At 31.7% G+C, this 20,537-nt stretch overlaps 1 protein-coding gene across 1 annotated transcript; it reads right to left on the bottom strand.

Annotated features, from left to right (window-relative positions):
- Positions 1-1,537: 1,537 nt before the first annotated feature.
- On the bottom strand, positions 1,538-20,279 carry LOC143343212 (high mobility group protein DSP1). The gene is made up of 5 exons (XM_076767858.1): positions 17,793-20,279; positions 9,457-9,684; positions 3,934-4,097; positions 3,612-3,786; positions 1,538-3,438 (listed from the first exon to the last, which is right to left on the bottom strand). Exons 1-5 carry the CDS (start codon positions 18,366-18,368, stop codon positions 3,328-3,330), a joined length of 1,254 nt encoding a protein of 417 aa, XP_076623973.1. The 5' UTR covers positions 18,369-20,279; the 3' UTR covers positions 1,538-3,327.
- Positions 20,280-20,537: the final 258 nt, after the last annotated feature.

Here is a 20,537-nt window from a genome sequence, read left to right as displayed (position 1 = left end):
CGTGTTTACAGTAAATGTGTTATAAAAATGGTATATATTGTTAAATTATTTTCTAATTCTTTATACATATAATCTTAGAACCCATCTCTTTTTATAGTATGTATCATATTATAGCAAATGCATCAATTCAACATGCATATTTCTTTTATTAGTTGAATGTTACAAATATAAGCTGTTCAAATATTTTTCTTGTTTGAGTGTAGCTGATGACTAGGATAAAGGATTTGACTATTAAGTATGATTGTTTTTGTATAGGATACAATGTCAAATATTGTTCATTATCAACATTTACCTCTACCTCAAATTATTAGTTTTATATTCTTTTATAGATTTCATATCATATTATATTTATATTATTTTTTAATATTCTAAAATAAGATTTTCTATTTTCGTAATAAATATACTAAAGTATAATAAAATGATTTGTTATTCTTATTAAATAATTTTAAAAAATTATATCAATATAGTGTGCTCTTTGTTTGTTGAATAGGATGCATGAATACATGTATATGTATATACCATAGGTTCTATTAAACTATCTTTTCGAATGAAAACAAAACCAACAAATAATGGAATTTTCTCATAATTTAAACTATTTACTCTGCTTATTACAATTAATCATTGAAAATAATTCTTTAAACATTAAATAAAATAATTATACAGTCAGTACTTTATTGACTTTCATGATTATTCTAACTGTAATTCCTGTAGTATTTTTTTTTATTTAATTTGAGCTGTTAATGTATTATATTAAAAATGATATTATATACCTCATATTATGCAAAAAATGTTTTATGCCTTATATTCCTTTTCTTATGTTGTTTTCTTAGTATGAATCTGCAATAAAAACAAAAATAATAGGTGCCTTAAAAAAAATGTTAATTGTAAAAATATTGCTCTAAATTTCAACTAAATGCAACAATAAAACTTGTTTATATATTTAGTTTGTTAGCTTATTACAATGGAATTATAAGACAAATGATTATTTGTTACATGTATGAATGTGTTATGCACATAAATCATAAGTTGTAATTATGAGATAATGAATTGTTTCAATAGATACACGAATTAAAAAATTTATATTAAGAGTAACAATTACTGATTTATTGGTAGGACTACTATGTCAATGGTACACTTATAACCTACAGTGATACTTATAAAATAATAGAAAACTGTTTGAACGTATGAAATACATATAAAAAAGTACAGTAATGTCCGTTTGCGCTGAAGCATGCAATCTGTATAACATGAAACAAGTTAACACATTACTTCCAGTTTCGGGTTAATTGCTAATTCGCACGTGATTAGCACCAGTATAAATGTGTAAGATGCAGAAGTTATTCTCCATATTATAAGAAAGCAGTGTGTAAAATGATACTTCATGTCATAAACAAATGCACATATAGTATATACTTACTTTTATACAAATATTATAAGTTTTAGTACTCTAAGTCTAGTACTGCTTTGAGAATCAAATATTTTGGGCATATGAAATGCTTAAAAACAGGTTTGGAGCAGTACCAGAAACATATTCATATAATTTTTTGAAAAGTTTATTTATCCTAAGAGATATACAAAACAAACATTTCTTTTATAACTGTTATAATTCCTCTATAATAATACAGAAAATTCTGTCGTAATTTTCAATATCCGTTTTTATTATTTATCTCCATCGAATGGATACCTTCGTATCAGTACAATTCATTTTAACCAGCTATGTTAAAATTATGCACATCTGCAAATCAGTATTAAAATATTACAATTTCATATTTTACAGTATTCGTCCTCTAGCTCCCTCTAAAACAGGTTTTTGCTTATATAATCATACAATTATCCGTTACATGACAATGTGCAGGGGAGATGAAAAGCTTTATGTCAAAAAGTAGTGGTTACCTGCTGAGCCAAATCAAGGTGCAAGTCAGTCTGACTGTAACAAAGCCTCTTGTATATTCGTTTTGCATACCAATCTTGGCCACGAAATTCACATCTGCATTACCTAGCCTGTTTTTTGGTATGCTTCTTACACAGTTGGCTCTAATCTCAATGATTAAAATCTGTACATACTAGGATCTAGGAATGTTAATATTACAAGAAACCATAATAATTTATTATAATACAGCCTGCTGTACACCAGATGACTCGAGGCAATACAAGACACGCCCTATCTTACTTTCTTAAACAATGAACGGAATCACATGATTCTGAAAGGATTTAACGTATTTCCCTTTATTGGAAAAATGAACATGAGAGGGAGGATGACGATGGTAAGGGCAGGGACTACTTGAATCAGCTAAAACTCAAAATACAATTCTAGTTTGGTTTGTCTTTAACGACTGTCCATTGATTTCGATAAGAACAAAAAGTCAGTATTTTATATAATTATAAGACATTGAGATTATAATAGTTCTTAAAACAACATAAAAGCAAAATTTGTATCAATTTTATAAAACAAATCGGATGGTTTCGATCCTGTTTTCTTATGAATAGAAATTATTTCGTTTTATATATGGTTGTAGGACGTCAAAATACCACTGCTCCATGGCTGAGTTCTATCATCCCAATTTTTTGATTTAGAAAAGTTGTGAATTAGATATTTGTTTAGATTCCAATTACTTATAAGCTATAAGGCTCAATCTCCTGGTTTAGAATACATTGTTAGTGGAAACTATCACATGTTGACGCAGATGTAGAATCGAAGTTGCATTAAAATATACTTATCCTAATACTTACAACTATACGACACGTACTTAAATCAATTACATTCATACAAAGCAGCCCCATGCCCCACCTGCGACAGATTTGATTTAAAGAAATGTTCTGTACAAAGATATACAATAAGTCTTCTTACAACTGGCAACGAATGAACTGAACTGATAAATATCAAACTATATCGACTGATACCGCCCAACTATGGAGCCGCCGTATCCTGTTTTACGATTTGTAACTACGTTAGCTTTTAACATAGTCTGGAGACAATATCAACAATGATTGAGCCCCTGCGCCTTCCACCTGATAGAAAGTGGGCACCATATCTTTCCATTCTGCTATCCTACGCCATTTTACATGATACTATCAATATGTTAAAATACAAATGTCACTCATTCCGGTCTTCTCTCGCACGTCTCACATACATACAATTTTAAAATAATTATTATAATCGCGGGTATTTTAATTATTATTGTAAATAATCGGGGACTGGTGATTAGTTATTTGTTTTCCTAGTGGTGTAAGTACGCTCACGCTAAGGTCAATGGTACGTACAGTAGGTGAGGTATGCTTTCAGGATCAAGGACACGGGGTGATAGATGAAATTTTGTAGTGTATCCGCTATTCATCATCTTCTTTATATTCTTCTTCACTGTCGCTTTTTATGGTACTCACTGGATTTGCTACTACAGGTGCACCATCTTTCATTTTCTTTTTGTACGCAGTCATTTCCTAGATAATATACAAAATAATTAACACATACGATTTTATACAAACATTAAACCACTGCAATAACTTTTAGTATAATTAATTTCATTTAAATTTGATACTTGACAGTTTATAATCGTACAACTTTAAAAGAAAAATGAACAAAGTAATAAAAAGTGATATTTATGGATACATACCCTTTCATATCGAGCTTTGTCTTGTTCTGCCATAGCCTCATATTTCGATTTGGTTTCAGGATCTGCATCTGACCATTTCTTACCAAGTTCCTTGGCAATATCGCCTACACCGAACTCGGGATTCAGCATCTTCACTTTTCCGCGTTCGTCATTGCAGAACCAAAAGAAGGCAGATCTAAAAAACGAAATAAAATATAATTACCCCACATTATTTCTTCATAAATTTAAGAGAACGCAATATTTAAAAGTAATTATACATTATTTGAAGATTTTATATTTCATCATATTATTAGGAATATTTAATTCTAATATGTTTACTTACAAAGATCTTTTGGGAGCGTTATGATCTTTGATGTGTTTACGTTTCTTGCCTCTGCCTTTACTTTCGCCTTTCGGTGGTGTATAGTTTTGCATTTCCGTATCATATCTCTTCTTATCCTTTTCTGCCATTTCATGAAAACGTTTCTTTTCTTTGTCTGACATAGTCTATAATCATAAAGTACGTAACACTAATATTGATCCAAAGTTACAAGAAATTATCATAGGGGGTTTCTTTCGAATAGCACCTCTGGTTGATCGACATGAAATTTAGAGGGATTAGATGTGAAGGAAAACTGGTATCAAATAAAATTTTAGCTTCGGAAAATTAATAATTTCCGAGATATTAGGGTAGATTTGTTTACTTTTCATTTCGATACTATACAAATTTAAGTTGGATTAGAAAAGTATATTGCAAGCTAACATTTTCCGGCCAATAACATAATAATTTGACATAAAAGTCCATTTTCCGTGGAACGCCATATAAATTTGCTCGTTAGTAGAATCAAAAACTGTATCGTCGTCGATCAAATTCCCGCTGGGCGCGAAACTACTACACAACGAAGATGTTGTGTGCATACGTATATACTTAGTTAACAGCATTTATAATTTCCAACATTTTTTCATTAATTTCTTAATTTCCTTTTATATTTGGCATTCACCTCCACTTCAAATTTCATATCGATTAACCGCGTAAAAGTAACAATGGGCAAGATTAAATATCTTGATATTTTAAAACAAAATAAACCTGACGAGAAATTACAAATACTAACAGTATAATATTTCTAGTAATATAATGAGCACCAAACGTATGCACTTCGTGTATTGTTAGGAAATTGTTCTGTACCCCTTTTGGTATGAGACAGATCGCATAGCGATTCCAATGATTGTCAATGAACCATTAATGAATACTACAATCAGGACTTGTAAATTATTATGATATAGGTCTACATTGTTAAAACAGTTGTGAAAAACTTTTATTTTGAATAACTGTTATAAAGAACCTGAATTTTGAACTATATCGGTGTAAGTGAACTATATCGGCTCTCATATACATACATAGGTTCTATAATCGTTATTTTTTATGTTCTATACAGGCTTTGAAACAGTTTCGAATCTATACATATACATATGTGATGTAAATGTTTACTGTAATGATGATATCAGTGTCTACCGGTTTGAAATTGAAAACAAAAGCTTTTAATGAACTGCATAAAGTATACATTACGCATCCTAAAGAAAATCCTCGAATTTTCTGACCATCACAGTTCACGAAAATCTCGAAAAGACTAACGAAAGCTGATCTGGCCATCAAAAACGTAAAACAACAAATATTTAGACTATACAGGGTGTTTGGCCACCCCTGGGAAAAATTTTAATGGGAGATTCTAGAGGCCAAAATAAGACGAAAATCAAGAATATCAATTTCTCGATTGAGGCTTCGCAAAAAAGTTATTGAAAAATTAAATTAAAAAATTTCAAATTGTTCTGAAAAAATTATTTTTAGTTGCGGAGGTCAATTACAATCGTTTGTAGTGAATAGACATACCCTCGAAATCCTGCGCATTTTCAAAAAAAAAAAAAAAAAAAAAAAATTCAGTACGAACGGAATTTTAAACGTTAATAATTTTTTAACGAAGCCTCCATCAACAAATTGGTATTTTTGATTTTCGTCTTATTTTGACCTTTAGAATCTCCCATTAAAATTTTTCCCAGGGGTGGCCAAACACCCTATATACGTTGATTCAGGATCATTTTAATAACTATATAGAAGCTAAAAAATAACAGTTATAAAACCTATATGACAGCTGATACAAGAACTTTAATTTAAATCGATGTAATTCGACTTTTAAGTCCTTCATAACAATTATTCAGAATAAAAGTGCTTCATAACAGTTTCGCCTAGAACTTTTACACAACAGCTTGAAACAATTATTTTAACAAAGAAAAGCTTAGAGCTGCGCGTGGCAGTAGTTAGCTATACGCCATTGTAAGAAAAAAACATTAAAATAATATTTCTGAAATAATATTCTGTTTGTAATTTTTAAAATAAAATATACTTGTTCTTACAGTAGTAAATATTAGTTGAAGGTAAATATATTTTTACCATCGTTGTTGAATCGAGAACTGCTTACAGAATTGATTATCGTCGGATATTGGGGATTGGTAGTGTAGTGGTAGATTTCTAATAAACGAAGAGGGGGTTGGTTTTCATATACGGTGAGTCAAGGAGACCGGGGAGGGTGAGCCTCGGGTTTAGGTGGATTGGTCGATAAGGACAGGGCTGAAGCGTAGTTGCAATCTAAAAATTGTTTTAAAAATTTATCCTACTCTGTATCACATTTGAAAGCATACGAATTTTTTAATAAAAGAAACACAATATTTATCAGAACCTATACGGTAAATAAAAATGTCATAAGACTTGAGCAAAAATCAATACGCAGAACAAAGTAAGAAATAAAAATTAACATTGGCATTTGGTTTGTAAACGATTTCTGAAAAAAACCTCATCCTAGGTCGGATCGTTATGTTCTATACCATTAAATACATAAGCGTGAGGAAACAGTCGCGTTACACCTTTCTTTATCATTAAAAGAAAAATTCATTTTAAATTTTAAATATAACGATATAAAAGAGACTTTGTTTAATTACTTATAAGCCGACTTATTTTTCCTTTTAAGAATTGTAATAAAGTATATTTAGAGTAAAACATCACATGAAATGTCGTCTTAAAAGTTTGCAGCTGCTAAGACATTTTACCACGATAACCGGAAGGTTAACGTATTTAATCCTGCTAAAGACCATGTGGCCTGAAGTCCACAAGAAAAGTACGCAGAAAGTGTCTCCCTTTCCGAGGGTTAAGGTGGCCAGATGTTAGAGTGACACCTGTTCATAATGATGTTCTTTTACATTTCCAAGTTCTTTTGCCGAAAAATATGTCTGAATTTGTTCGTTCACTTTGAAGCTCATGATATACACAATGGATAAAAAAAAGTATTCGTACATTTGGTTCTTTTTTGCAATAACTTTATGCAACCAAATGATGCATTAACAAAACTTGTTTTCATTAATAGTCTCATTAATATTCTCGCCAAATTCTGTCATGGACAAAATTGACTGCAAAATGAATATAAAAATTTGATCATCTATTTCAGAAACATCTTGTACAAACAAACAGTTAATAAAATAATGTACAAAATTTAATCATTTATGGAAGATACACTTGTAACTAGCATAGCATTAGCTTTCAACGCGCAGCTACATAAGGAACAAATTCTATGGAACATCTTGTTGTAAACCGGTCCTGATTTTAATTCTATTCGTGACGGAATTATCGACAGTCAGTAAGTGTATAGGATAACCGTTAATTCTAAATATTATCTGTTCACATTAAACTAGTTTCCTGACTACAATTCAGTATAACTCTCATGATTAGAAATCAAACGTGATTTAGATATTCATGATATAGTATATATAGACATTTTGCGAATGCTTTGAAGCTGCAACAATAAAGATTAAACATAAATTCCATATGTCAATTCAATTTTCAAGTATAATATTCCAATTGGCTTTATCCGTTTCTTTATTTTTGTAAGAAAAGTTTTCAAATGCTGTTTTGTACTGTATCAATTCAAAATAATACGTTAGAAGCATTACTAATATTTATGAACGTTTATTTATAAAAAATCTTTTACAAAACACCAGCTGAATGCTTATTATTATTATTGTTGCAAATGTTAAACAATTAAAACGATTTTATTTAGTCTATTAACTTCAATATGAAAATATGCAAGCAAGTAATCTTTAAAGAAATCAACACATATCAACTACCAGACGAGGTCACTTAACTGTAAATTACTTCTTAAATTAAGTACATTTTTACAACGCCAGACACCATTATTTTTCTGAAACGCGTTTAACGAACTAATTACAGGAAAATGTATTTAAAAGAGTGTACTAAGATGTTCCATTAGACATATGTTAATTCGTTCGAGGCTAACCTTTGAAATTCAATGTTGCGTACATTGGGTGCAGAAGGTCATTTTATGTCCTCGAAACTTTCACTAATTTTTCTTTATCATGCTTGTGATTCGATACCATTACAGTCTCTGACTAGTCCCGTGAATATTTGAATACTTAAATAATGTACTTCTTCAAAATAACTTATAATAAATAGACATAGATACATCTTATGAATAGAAACACGAACCACTATTGTTAGATGTATGTGTAATATATTGAAAAAAAAATAATGAATACAATTGCTTTCTGTTTGATTTGCTCTTACATTCGATTACTCTTCTATGTATTTCATTTACGATTTCACAAAGTCACATAAAGTAAATGAGATATTTTCACTTCTTTCTTAAATAGTATATTAAATGACTAATTTAATATTAATAGGTGATCAAGATTTTTGGGAAATTTAGAAATATAGATCAAATGTTTAATATACAAGGTGTTCGGCCAACCCTGGGAAAAATTTGAATGGGAGATTCTAGAGGCCAAAATGAGACGACAATCAAGAATATCAATTTCTTGATCGAGGCTTCATTAAGAAGTTATTACAAAATTAAATTAAAAAATTTCGAATCATTCTGAAAAAATTATTTTTGGTTGCGGGGCTAAATTATAATCATTTTTGGTGAATAGACATACTCCGAAATTCTACCCACTTTCGAGAAAAAAATTGCTTACCGAAAATACAATCTGAAGCCTGAAATGGTTCCCCGAAAATTTCATGTGAATCTTTGAAACATCATAACTCCTGAACGGATTGGACGATTTTAACGTTTCAAAATGCAAACAACGCGTATTTTGGTGAAGAATATGTGGAAACCCCCCAAAATATTCGAAAAGTTGCTCCTTCACCCCGAAAACTGACAAAAACCTCATAAAAATGGTCCAATTTTTAATGAGCCATAACTCCTATAATAGTGAATATATTTCACTGAAATTTTTTTCTGAAGTAGAGCTCATAGATACCTACAAGAAAGTATTAGATAACTTTTCTATAGGGTGTCATACAAAATTATTAAAAATCAGAAACGAATTTTTAAGAAGAATCGACAGGGGGGTAGAGAGGATGCGTAAATTTTAAGACGAAATTAAAAAATTTCAAATCGTTCGGGAAAAATTATTTTCGGTTGCAGGGATCAATTACAATAATTTTTGGTGAATAGACCTACCCCCGAAATCCTACCCACTTTCTAGAAAACAATTCAGTAGGGGCGAATCTTCAAACGTTAATAATTTTTTAACGAAGCCTCCATCAACAAATTAGTATTGTTGATTTTCGTCTTATTTTGGCCTCTAGAATCACCCATTAAAATTTTTCCCCAGGGGTGACCGAACACCCTGTATAAATGAATGTTGGATATATTGGAAGTCCTAAATTGTTTAATATCTTTGAGATATAGTCAATATCAATAGTCCTTTGATTAGGTGATTTTGAGCAATATACATATTAATTATAATTTCAGTAGGAGCAATATTATAAATACTTAATAATAATATGATTGCTTACCTTCCACCTCATTGCACACTTTTTGGAGAACTCTCGGAAAACAATTTTTTCCTCGGGATGTTTCTTTTTGTGTTCCTGGCGACATGTTTGCACGAAGAACGCATACGCGGTCATCCGTCCTCTTGGCTTTGAATCCTTTCCTCTCGGCATATTGTCTCGCTGTAGTAAGCTCTGAGCGTTATTTTGTTGAAGATTATTTTGTTGTTGCGTTAGCTGCTGCAACTGGTGCTGTAATTGAAGAAATAAAGAAAACAATTAATGAACGTGATTACAATTGCCAGGTATCATTTAACGTCAATATCGAAAGTATATTTCCAAGAACAATCTCTTTATGATTATGTTCATTAAAAATAAATAATTTAAGTAATTCGTAACAATTAAAATATTCACTGGTTCGATGTTGTAAAATTTTAGTGATTATATGTCATTCAACTTCTATGTACGTAATTCTCTTTTGTTTAAAATCTTGGCAATTTTGATTAAAAACTGAATCTTCTTGAGTGCTCTATAAATATATTGAATTATTTGAATAAATTGGATCTATTTAAATAAGTCAAATACAAAGATTTTATTAATATTTCGAGTACCTCAGAAAAAAAGTATCAAGTAGCTTAATAAAATTCGATCCGTCGAAAATACTCGAACAATGAACTCAATTTATTTTTAACTACGCGAAATATTTGAAGAATTTAAATTCTTTCAAATTACTCAAATCGTCAATGAAATAAACATCATCGATTTATACAGTATTGAAATAATACTCGTGTAAACAAACGGATCAAATATTGTTTTGTGAATTATTCGGAATTGAACTTCCTCGACCTATTCGAAATGTTCAAGTAATCGATTTAATTCAAGTACTGAAGTCATTCTCAGCTGCATAGACACTTTTGTAAGTGACTACATTTAAACTCTTATTCGCCTCTTACCAATTTCGAACCGTGGTAAATGTAATTTTTCAAAAATTTTAAATAATTAGTCCATGTAGAGATGTACGTACACAATTAATATTAATTTCATATATTACTACTATATCACGTGCGATATATTAACGACATATTCTTTATTTCTTTTAAAAATATTCTTAAAAATAAAAGTTCGTATTACTAACAAGATTCCCTTTTCATATGCGAAGCGTTGCTTTGTGAACTAAAATAACATTAGCGCATAACAGCAATGCGTGCAGATATATTATAATAGAATACTATATGTATGTAAATTTTTACTATATGTGTATTATGTATACAAAAAATAGTTAGCTGAATATATTACCTCTCTTTTGTGTATTTATACTTTACGAATTGTTTAAAATAAATTGTTAATATAGATTTACAAATTTTTAGTCAATATACATGCCATAATGCTAAATAGAGTGTCTGAACTAAACGTTCTATCGAGATTTAAAAAAAAGTGTTATTAAAGAAAGCAACGTATAAACCTTCTGAAGATAATGTAAACGAAAATTAAAATTTCTATACAAATTTACACAGTTTGTACCCCAAATTGTTTTTTAATCTAATGTAATTATTAACATGGGTACAGCATTACCCTCGTATTAATTAAGACGTAACTATTTATCGCATAACAGATTTTTTATCAACATTATTTATTACGGAGCGAGCATTATGCAAGAACTTTATAAATAATATCATACTGTACTATAGTTTTGAATGCATCTAGTGTAAGTACTTCGCGATTATAATTTTAATTTAATTGTTAGGCTAAAATTCTTAAAGCATGTTCAATTTGTTATTTGCAGAATAAATTACTTCTTTTACAACTATTATATTTGATATATAATTTATATATATGTAATTGTTTAAATAAATAGACATATTTATTAATTTATTTAGAGAAAATATTTTGCAAGAAATCATATTAATATTAATACATTTGTAATTGCTGTCTAATTAAGCATAGATACCGTATAACAATAGAAATATAGTTTCTTTAAAAACTATACTATTAAAAAATAAAAATTATAATGTATCTTATTATTGAGATACTAAACTTTATAAATAAACCATTAAACATAGACACTTGCAAAAAACAGAACTTTAATATCGTCGTTAGTATTAATGACCAATAAATAAACATTATAAAAAAAGCATTAAAAATTGATTTCCTTTAAGTAACATCATATCATCAAGATGCAGTTAAAATTACTATTTGATTGTATATTACTATGTGTAGTTAATAAACATGAACCCGCAGGACCGAATAGAGATCGACTGCCTATATGTTTAGAGTTTAGTATAACATTCAAATGCATGTAATAGTAATTATAAAGAAATATAAAAAAGAAATTTAATTAAAAAAATGTTTCTTGAAAAAATTTCAAATTTTCAAACGTAAATCAATTGGAAATTGTTACAAAATAAATGTCCACATTTATAAAGTAGATTTCTATTCATATTAATTTCCAATTATTCCCGGGAGTAAGACCGAAGATTCTATTATTTGTATTATTTTACAGGGTATTATTAGTAGATACATTTAATGCATTAAAATATAAGTTATATTTCACGTCTTTTTAAATTATAAAGAAATATTTGTCATAAAATTAAAGTGAATCTACATTGTTTTCAATAAAAAAAATAAAAATTTTGTGATACATGAAAATTCACTACAATATAAATGCATTGATATCATAATATTATAACTTAAGAATAAAATATTTGTCTTATTATTATTTGAATTATTTTGATAGCTAAATTACATCATATAATCACTTTCGTTGCTACTTTCGCAAATTGTTCTCTCTTTCTGACAGTTCAATAGTAAGTGTAAATAGTAGTAATAGCAAACTGACTATCGGTATAATTATCAATTTAAATAGTAAAAGGTTTTGTTTGTTACGATTTGAAGGACCGAAGTAATTTTGTTTAAATATTTGTACTAAAGCAACTAATACGATAATAACCGTAGAGAATAATGTACTTCAATCATTGACATTGTTTTATGTATATTACTTATACTACAAATTTATAATATTGAAACAATATCCATTTATATTTAAAAGATTCAATAATTCAGATTAAACGTATCAACAATGGCTAAACAAAATATCAAATATTATTAAAATAAAAATTTTAGTATAACAAATACGTGTCATGAAAGGTTAGATGAAATTATATTATCGATCGCTAGTCTCGATAATTTCAAAAATTAATCTTAATTGTGAAAAATTTATAACTCTCAGAATGTTTGTCTTCATTTGAATACAGAATGGAATTTGAATCACACTTAATCCTTCTTAGAATCAACTGAAATGATCTGTATGACCTCGAGTGTAAGAGAAATCATATGTATACATACATAAATAGTTTTAACACATGATTAACTTTTATAAATGTTTACGACATTTGTTTTGTACCTGACATGTACTTCGTATACTGTAAATAATATTCTTCGACCTTGTTTAAAGTACATGACAATTAAGTACAAAATGATGTCGATGAATTTATAATATATTGAAATGGTCTGCTACAAAATTAATTGATCTGCAAATAATATGGTAGTACATAAAAATTCGAAATATGTAAAATATATTCATCTGAAACAAATTTTCAATTTTTCTAGTATATGCAGTTTCCAATTATAATTTTTCATTTCAATTATTCGACCTCGATATTTACGATAAATACAGTATTATTGTTAATAATTATCAAATTTTAATAAGTCCGTCTGTATGAAACACAACTGAACTGATTTATATTATAGCTTTAAAAAATTTAATGTTTGCACCGTGTACGATATACAAAGTACATATTACTCGAAAATTTCGAACTTTCTATTGTGGTACATCCAATAAATCGTTCAATTACCACTCTTGGTCTTAATAATTTGTTTCTTTGGTGATTCTACTATAGTTAGTGATTATGAAATTTTAATCAGTTATCCGTGTGTTTATTTCATATACGTTATTTTACTTGAAAACATATTAAACAATGATTTGAAACAAAATCTCATTGAAATTAATTGCTACGTTAAATTTCCATTCAAATATGTAGTTTCTTTTTTATCAAATTGAGGTATAACTTATTCTTTCAACCTTATGCGAAACATTAATAACATAAGAAAAACACACAAAAATAAATTACAATTTATCAAAAAATTGAAGTAATTATAAAAAGAAAAAGAAACATAGCCCGTAAATTTAAAATACTTGTAACATATTTGAAAGTGTATATGAAATACATTCCTTTGATCCTGTTTCTCATAAAACCAACCCCAACAATACAACTGGAAAAAGAAGAGAAAATACATAGCCTACATAGAAGAACATACATAGAAGATATAATAGCCTTCCTTTATATCTCGATTAAAGTGAAATTTATCACTCGTACTATGAAACAGGAACGATTCTGGAAAGAATGAGTCACACAATACATACAATTTTATGAATACAAATCGATGGAACGAACTCAGATTATTTTTATCTAACTTTCTTTTACCAAATTTGTTAACGATCATAAAATTGTTTTATTTTTATATACACGAAAGAATGTAAGTTTATCTCTTTCATTTACCTCTATCACCATAATCTTAAATTTTCAGACCACTTTCAGACTTTCACTCCATCTGATAGATAGAGACTTCGAACTTAACTTTCATTTGAGTCCTGCTTTTAATATTATTCCAAATACATTTTCAATATTCTGTACTCAATTTATGCAAAGTAGTAATGATGCATTAGAATAATTATTTCCCACGTTTAAAAACATAGTTCAACATAATTGATACTACAGAACAATTATTCGAAGTATGACAAATTTACTTACATCTGGTGTACACTGTGTGCTATAAAAAGAAATGGTTGAAAAATCGTTGAGAAAGAATATAGTACAAAAATATGCAAGAAATGTTTACTTAGTAAAGTCTGCAAATCAACCCTATTAACAGTACTGAATACTTGTGAAACAATTATTCAGCATAAATAAGAAACTTTTCAAAATGTACGTAATTCGATGCTATAAAGATGTAAAAACTTTTCATTAAAAGAAATGATATACGTACAAGCATATTTTATGGAGAACCGAAATAACTGATTGACGAAGCGAACCACATTATCATCGATTAATGTGATCTCTTATTTTAAAGCACACTGTATACTGTAGTTCAACAGTAACTTGTTGACATTCTTGTATGAATTCGAACTTGTGGCAGGACTGTGTTTCAAAGATAAGAATGTTTATATAGACTCCTGTTTTTCTATTCGGTCGACATATTTGCTCGCAAAGATACAAAAAGTGTTACGACTTGAAGCAGTCGAAGTCTAATTAGCAAAATCTGTATACGTATACACGGTGTAATAAGGATCTTGTTTTCAATTCCTGCATCTTAAATAATTCATATACTGATAATTAAGTTTTCCATTACAAGAAACATAGTAGAGACTTAACATTAAATTGTATTACTCAGTGCACGAGGTTCTACTCTAATTAGATTAGAACGTAACCACGAAATACTTAAAACCGTTAAACATAAGATAGAATGGTGGATAATTGTTCAAATTCAATTTTTATACCAAGCATAGACAATTGAACAAAAAACTTTAAGCAACGGCAATATATAAAAAATATGACAAAAATAATATTTACAGCAAAATTTAAGAATACTACATTCTGATTACTAAGTGTGTATTCAATTTATTTTCATAGAAGAGTAAAATACAATTTGAAGTATCAAAAAGAAATTAAACGTTTCATCAAACAGATATTTCAGCTTTTTCTACATGTTTGAATGTAATTCTTGTACAAATAAAGATGCCAATATCTATCGACGAAAATACAAACCAGAAAAGCAAGAAAAAGAATTTACCCGTATTCAGAATCTCTGAGAAACAAAATTCAATTTCCTACAATAAACCGGACAAGTTTTACACTTTCCCCCTTTTCAGATAAAAAAAAACTATTACTAATCGGAATCACTGATTCTAATTGTAAACGATTATAATATAGACCACAACGATTAAAAAATGAATTTTCAAATTTTCAAAATTAATCAAAAGTTAGGACCTTGGAATACATTTTCAAAATAAAACAATTACTTAATATTTCATTTCTTTTCGTATCTAAAAAGCTAATGTTGAAATTTCTGTTTTTATTACAAATAGCTGAAAAATCAATTTCTAGTTTACAAAAACACTTTGAAAACAAAAGATTTTTTAAACCTTCAATAAAGAAAAATGATTTCTAAATTTATTTTTTTTATCACTTTTACTTAGCGGGGGAAAAAATTAAAATTCTACACATTGAAAATGTCCAACAATAATATCTTTTTAACCAGAAAACAACATTTGTATGATTTTTCAGAAATAGAGACAGGAGAAAACAAGATATCAATTTTCAGATTTCTAAAACAATCTGGAAGGGACAACCACTTTTTTCTTTGCGCAATGAGAAGAAAAAGACAATCATTAATTAGAATTCCTATTTTCAATTAAGAATTCCAACCGATTAAGAAATGACCACAATCTACAAGTCGAGCTACCACAAAATAAATGTACAGGCTTTTAAAATACCTGAAAAATGGAGTCCTTCTTTCGCCCTTCAAACAGGGAAAATAATTTGCTTCTTTTCATAGCAAACAGGGCAACTATTGATCGGAATTTTTGTATCTAATTATGAACGACTAAACCACACTACCATAGAATGGATATACCCAAACCTTCATACTCTCCGAAAAACAGAATTTCCATTTAAAAACCAATTTTCGAACTATTAAAAACTTCGAAAAATAGAATTCTTTTTCCATCTTTAATCAAAGAAAGATCCCTTTTTTGGTACCAAAACTACGACGAGCAATCAAAATTTTGGAAAAATGGAAAAAAATATACTTTTCTTACTTTCAATCAGGAAGAAAATATTGAAATTTTCTTTTTTTCGCAGTTTTTTTCGTTACTTTTTCATTTAATGAAAATTGCGTGTTTGTGAACAATTAGAAAAAAACAATTAGTTACTTGGAAACTTGAAAAAAATTCTCTGTTTGTTTTTAAAGAAAATTAAAATTCCTTTATTTTTGTATCAGAAATATGACAATTAATCGAAATTTCCATTTCTAATTGTGAGTGTCTAAAAGATGTAAATCAGAAGAATCGAAAAAAAGGAAGGGAACCGGGCCCGGCGCGGCAAGAGCCACTGTACGAACGTACATACGAAGAAGGCTGCACGAAACCCGGAATCAATAGCGGACAACGGTCGGTGGGGCAAGAGACGCGAGTCAGGATGAAACGCAGACGGTAGTGCGAAAGCAGGCATGATAGAATCGGTTATTAAGATTTTCTAAACATCACAAAACTGATATGTATTCAGTTTGATCGTAGCCATAACTATAGGCACTGAATGTGCAACAACGATGAAAGAATTTTTCTGTAAAAACTATACTAATATTCAATAATTGAGTATACTAATAACGGTATACTAATATTCAATAATTGAGATCCCAGCAAAATATAAAATAATACATGTCAAATGTACCACTTTGACGTATTTTATAACTTAAAAATCATGTAATCGTATATTTAAATTAATAAGGTAAATGGTAGCAGTTTCCCCCAAAGTAACTATTTCATTTAACAACATTCAGACAAATTATTGTCTACCATAATTAAACAAAAGTCTGATAATATTGCCGTTTAAGTTACTAAATAACTGTACAAAATGAAATATATAAAACAAAACAAAGTTTACAACAGAACCAAATGGAAGTATGAATTAAAGTAAACATATCTTTATGGTAACCTTACATATATCCAATGACAACTTGATGATTGGTTGAATACAGCTATAATTGCTGTTATTTCTGTTGTATTGTTACTTCCCTATTTCCAGCTTAAAGATCGAGCGAAATACTGATGTTTGCGAAATGCTCAAGTTATTGAAAAATCCATTAGCGATTTTTTGAAATAACAATACCATGAAAGCCAACTATCCACTTGCGATTGTTAAATCTACGTATGCGATCAAGGTATACTAGAAGAATAAAACGCTAGAATAATATGTGATTGCGTATTTCGGACCAACACTAAGAAAATCGAAAAACCTCCGAATCTATCTACGGAAGAAACGAAAATGTGAACAATAATTGTAAACTGCAACGTGTTGCCATTTAGAAATTTAAATGTAACAGTTAAAAAGCATTGCAAGATCGATTGGTAAGAAATATTAAGACCGGACCAGGTTCTTCTTCCAGGTGCATAGAAGAATCCCGCGCAACTAAAAGTAAGCGAAAAATTGTATATGTATATATAGGGTATAAAAAAAAGTTAGAAGCAGGCAACGACAAGAAAAGAGGAAGCATATAAAAGGGGGTCGATCGTGGTCGCAACATACCGGGGACATAACGGGGGGCGTGGACGTTTGTGTGGTAATGGGCGAGAGGTGCTGCTGCTGTTGTTGGCCCTGCAATTGCTGATGCAGGTTGTTCTGTCCGGCGTCCATAACTCCACCTGGGTACCACCACTGTACGCCAGGCGGTGGTGCGGATGGTGTACCAGGTACACCTCCGCCTGTTCCAGGCCCCGTTCCTAATCTATAATCATAGCCTCCCCTCATGCAGGAGCCAACCGGCGAAGACGTTGAGACGGGATTCGACTGCGTGCCCGTAGTGGCTGGGTTCTGAAAGCTGGAGGCCATCTTGTAGGAGAAAAGCTGCTGAGTAGCAGCCGCGGCAGCTGTACTCCTCACGATATCCTGATGATGCTGTTGTTGCTGTGCTTGTTGTTGCGATAGCTGTTGTTGTTGTTGGTTCATCAGGTGCTGATGTAGATTTTGTTGTTGTTGCTGTTGTTGTTCGGCCGAAACGGTGTTTAAACCCGAAGGCCACCAGGCGGTACCACCGGAGGCATCCTCGCGGCTTCCTGGGCTCGGTGTGCCCCAGCCACCGGCTACGCGGTGGTGTTCCGACATATCGTACACGCGGACGGTCTGTCTGTCACTTCAGCCTCGTTTACTGAACCGTTCCTCCAACAACGAAAAGAAGGACGCACGAAGAATTTACACGCTCACGCACTCACCCACACATACGTTCCTCTGTCTCCCTCATACAGGGAACACAACCACACACATACACACACACAATCTCTCTCTCCCTCACACTCACACACACACACAGCGCGCGCGCGTACGCACGCACGCACTCGCTCGCCTACTCTCACGAGAAGATATACACACACACTCACGCGTACCCTCACATTCGTACGGAGTCTTGTTCGTAGCCGTCGTGTACGCAACACGCACCGCACGCGCTACCGTGCTCTCTCACTGTCGTCACACCACGTTTCTCTTGTCCAGCCGGCGCACTACACGATCACTACTAGTACTCCCGGTTGCACAGGCGGCTTCATACACGCTTTTTCCACGTTGTATAGGAGAAGGTCCTCGTGAATACGTACGTTATACTTGGGATGCGGTCTACTCGACGCTACGCTCAACCGTTCGTTAGCTCCGTGAGTAGGTACGGCGGGTAGAGGAGAAGGACGGGCGGGTGAGTAGGGGAGGGCGCTCTCTCTCCCCTTCTAGCTCTTTCTTTTTCCCTCTGTCTCCCCACCATCGACAGATACAGTGCGTCTCTTCGTCTCTCTTCTTCCCTCCCCTAAGTACTCATGGAGCCTTTCATTCGAGAAACACAGCGTTTCTTCTCGGTGGTACCGATAAAAGTATCAGGCATAAGATCGTATCCTCATTCATTTACGCGTACACTGTCGTCTTTTTTACGCAAAAATACATCTATATTGCCGTTTTCTTCCTCGGAAACGTGACGTCTCTTCTACTTCGCGACACACACGTCGCTAATTATGCACTCTATGCGACATCACGCGCGCGTAGAGACGCAATGCTTTTATGCGTGCATATGCACACCGACGCTGGATGGATGCACGGTGGTAGTGGGAACGCGTAATAGCTTTTTCACATGGAGAAGCTTACGCGCGGATTGCTTCTCTCGCCACCGACTCTACACGCGATGCCGCACACACAGAGGGCGAAGCTGGCGAGGACGGCCTGGCTGGACGCTTGTACATTCTCTCTTTCTCTTTCTCCAACTCAATCCCCCTCCACTTGGCCCGAAGTCTCACTCGCTACTTGTCTGTTTGTCTCTTTCTCCGCGTTCTTCTATCCTTGTTCCACTCACACGAGCTTAGCCTTCCTTCCAGCGGACGCCGGCGAACTCGTACAGCGTTGCCAAGCCACGCTTTCACCCGCCCGCTCACAAAGGAAAACCCGAGCACGCCAACCAATCGAACTACATTACAGTCATGGTGGGGATGGCGGGAGACTACCACTACCGACGTCGAGGCAACGTCGCTTTCTCTCTTCCGTTCGTAGAGAATTCGAGAGCCATGGCTCGTAGTCCCTGGTAAGGTAGAGGGGCAAACGACTGCAAACCCTTCTCTACCCTTGAAACTCGAGGTCAACTTTTAGGCAGAGAAAGAGAGCGAAAGGGAGAGGAAGATACACCAACTCTGACTTGTCGCCGTGCGCTCTTTCTTCTCGCACCTTTTTTTACCCTTCTTAGTTTCGTTACACTGCTACGGCCACTGGAATTTGCTCCACATTGGCACTTCCTGCTTTTCGCGCACCCTTTTTCCTGCGTGTCAAGTCGGCTTTACCGACTGAAGAACTCTCACTCCATGTTACTTGTCCAGTCGATATGGAAGAACTTTTAAATTTGCGAAGAAACAAATTATAGAAGAATTCTCGGTAATTTCGTTTGAATTGCATAAAATTATACTTTGGTTCTATCTACACGTCAATTATAAACATAAAATATGCATATACGTGTATATACATATAAAACATGTATCAGTATCTACGCAATCTCGTTACACAATAATCCACCTTTTCATTAAATATTTTCTCGTATAATTGTCACATCCCTTCTAGAAAATCAATAAATTTTTGAGTGTTGTAAATATTTAATTTACATCTTCTCCATTGTCTAAATAAAATGTTTTTCTATTAGCATGTTTTATAATAATACGTACCGTACTTTATTTTAAAATATGTTTTTATAATAATAGTTACTTTTGACTAAGCATAATAAATATACAATTAATATATTGGACAAAGCTTCACATT

The sequence above is a fragment of the Colletes latitarsis genome, chromosome 7 (genome assembly GCF_051014445.1).
Source record: "Colletes latitarsis isolate SP2378_abdomen chromosome 7, iyColLati1, whole genome shotgun sequence".
Lineage (NCBI taxonomy): Eukaryota > Metazoa > Arthropoda > Insecta > Hymenoptera > Colletidae > Colletes > Colletes latitarsis.
Note: the sequence above shows the minus strand (reverse complement) of the source record. Positions and strands in the feature narration are given on the sequence as shown.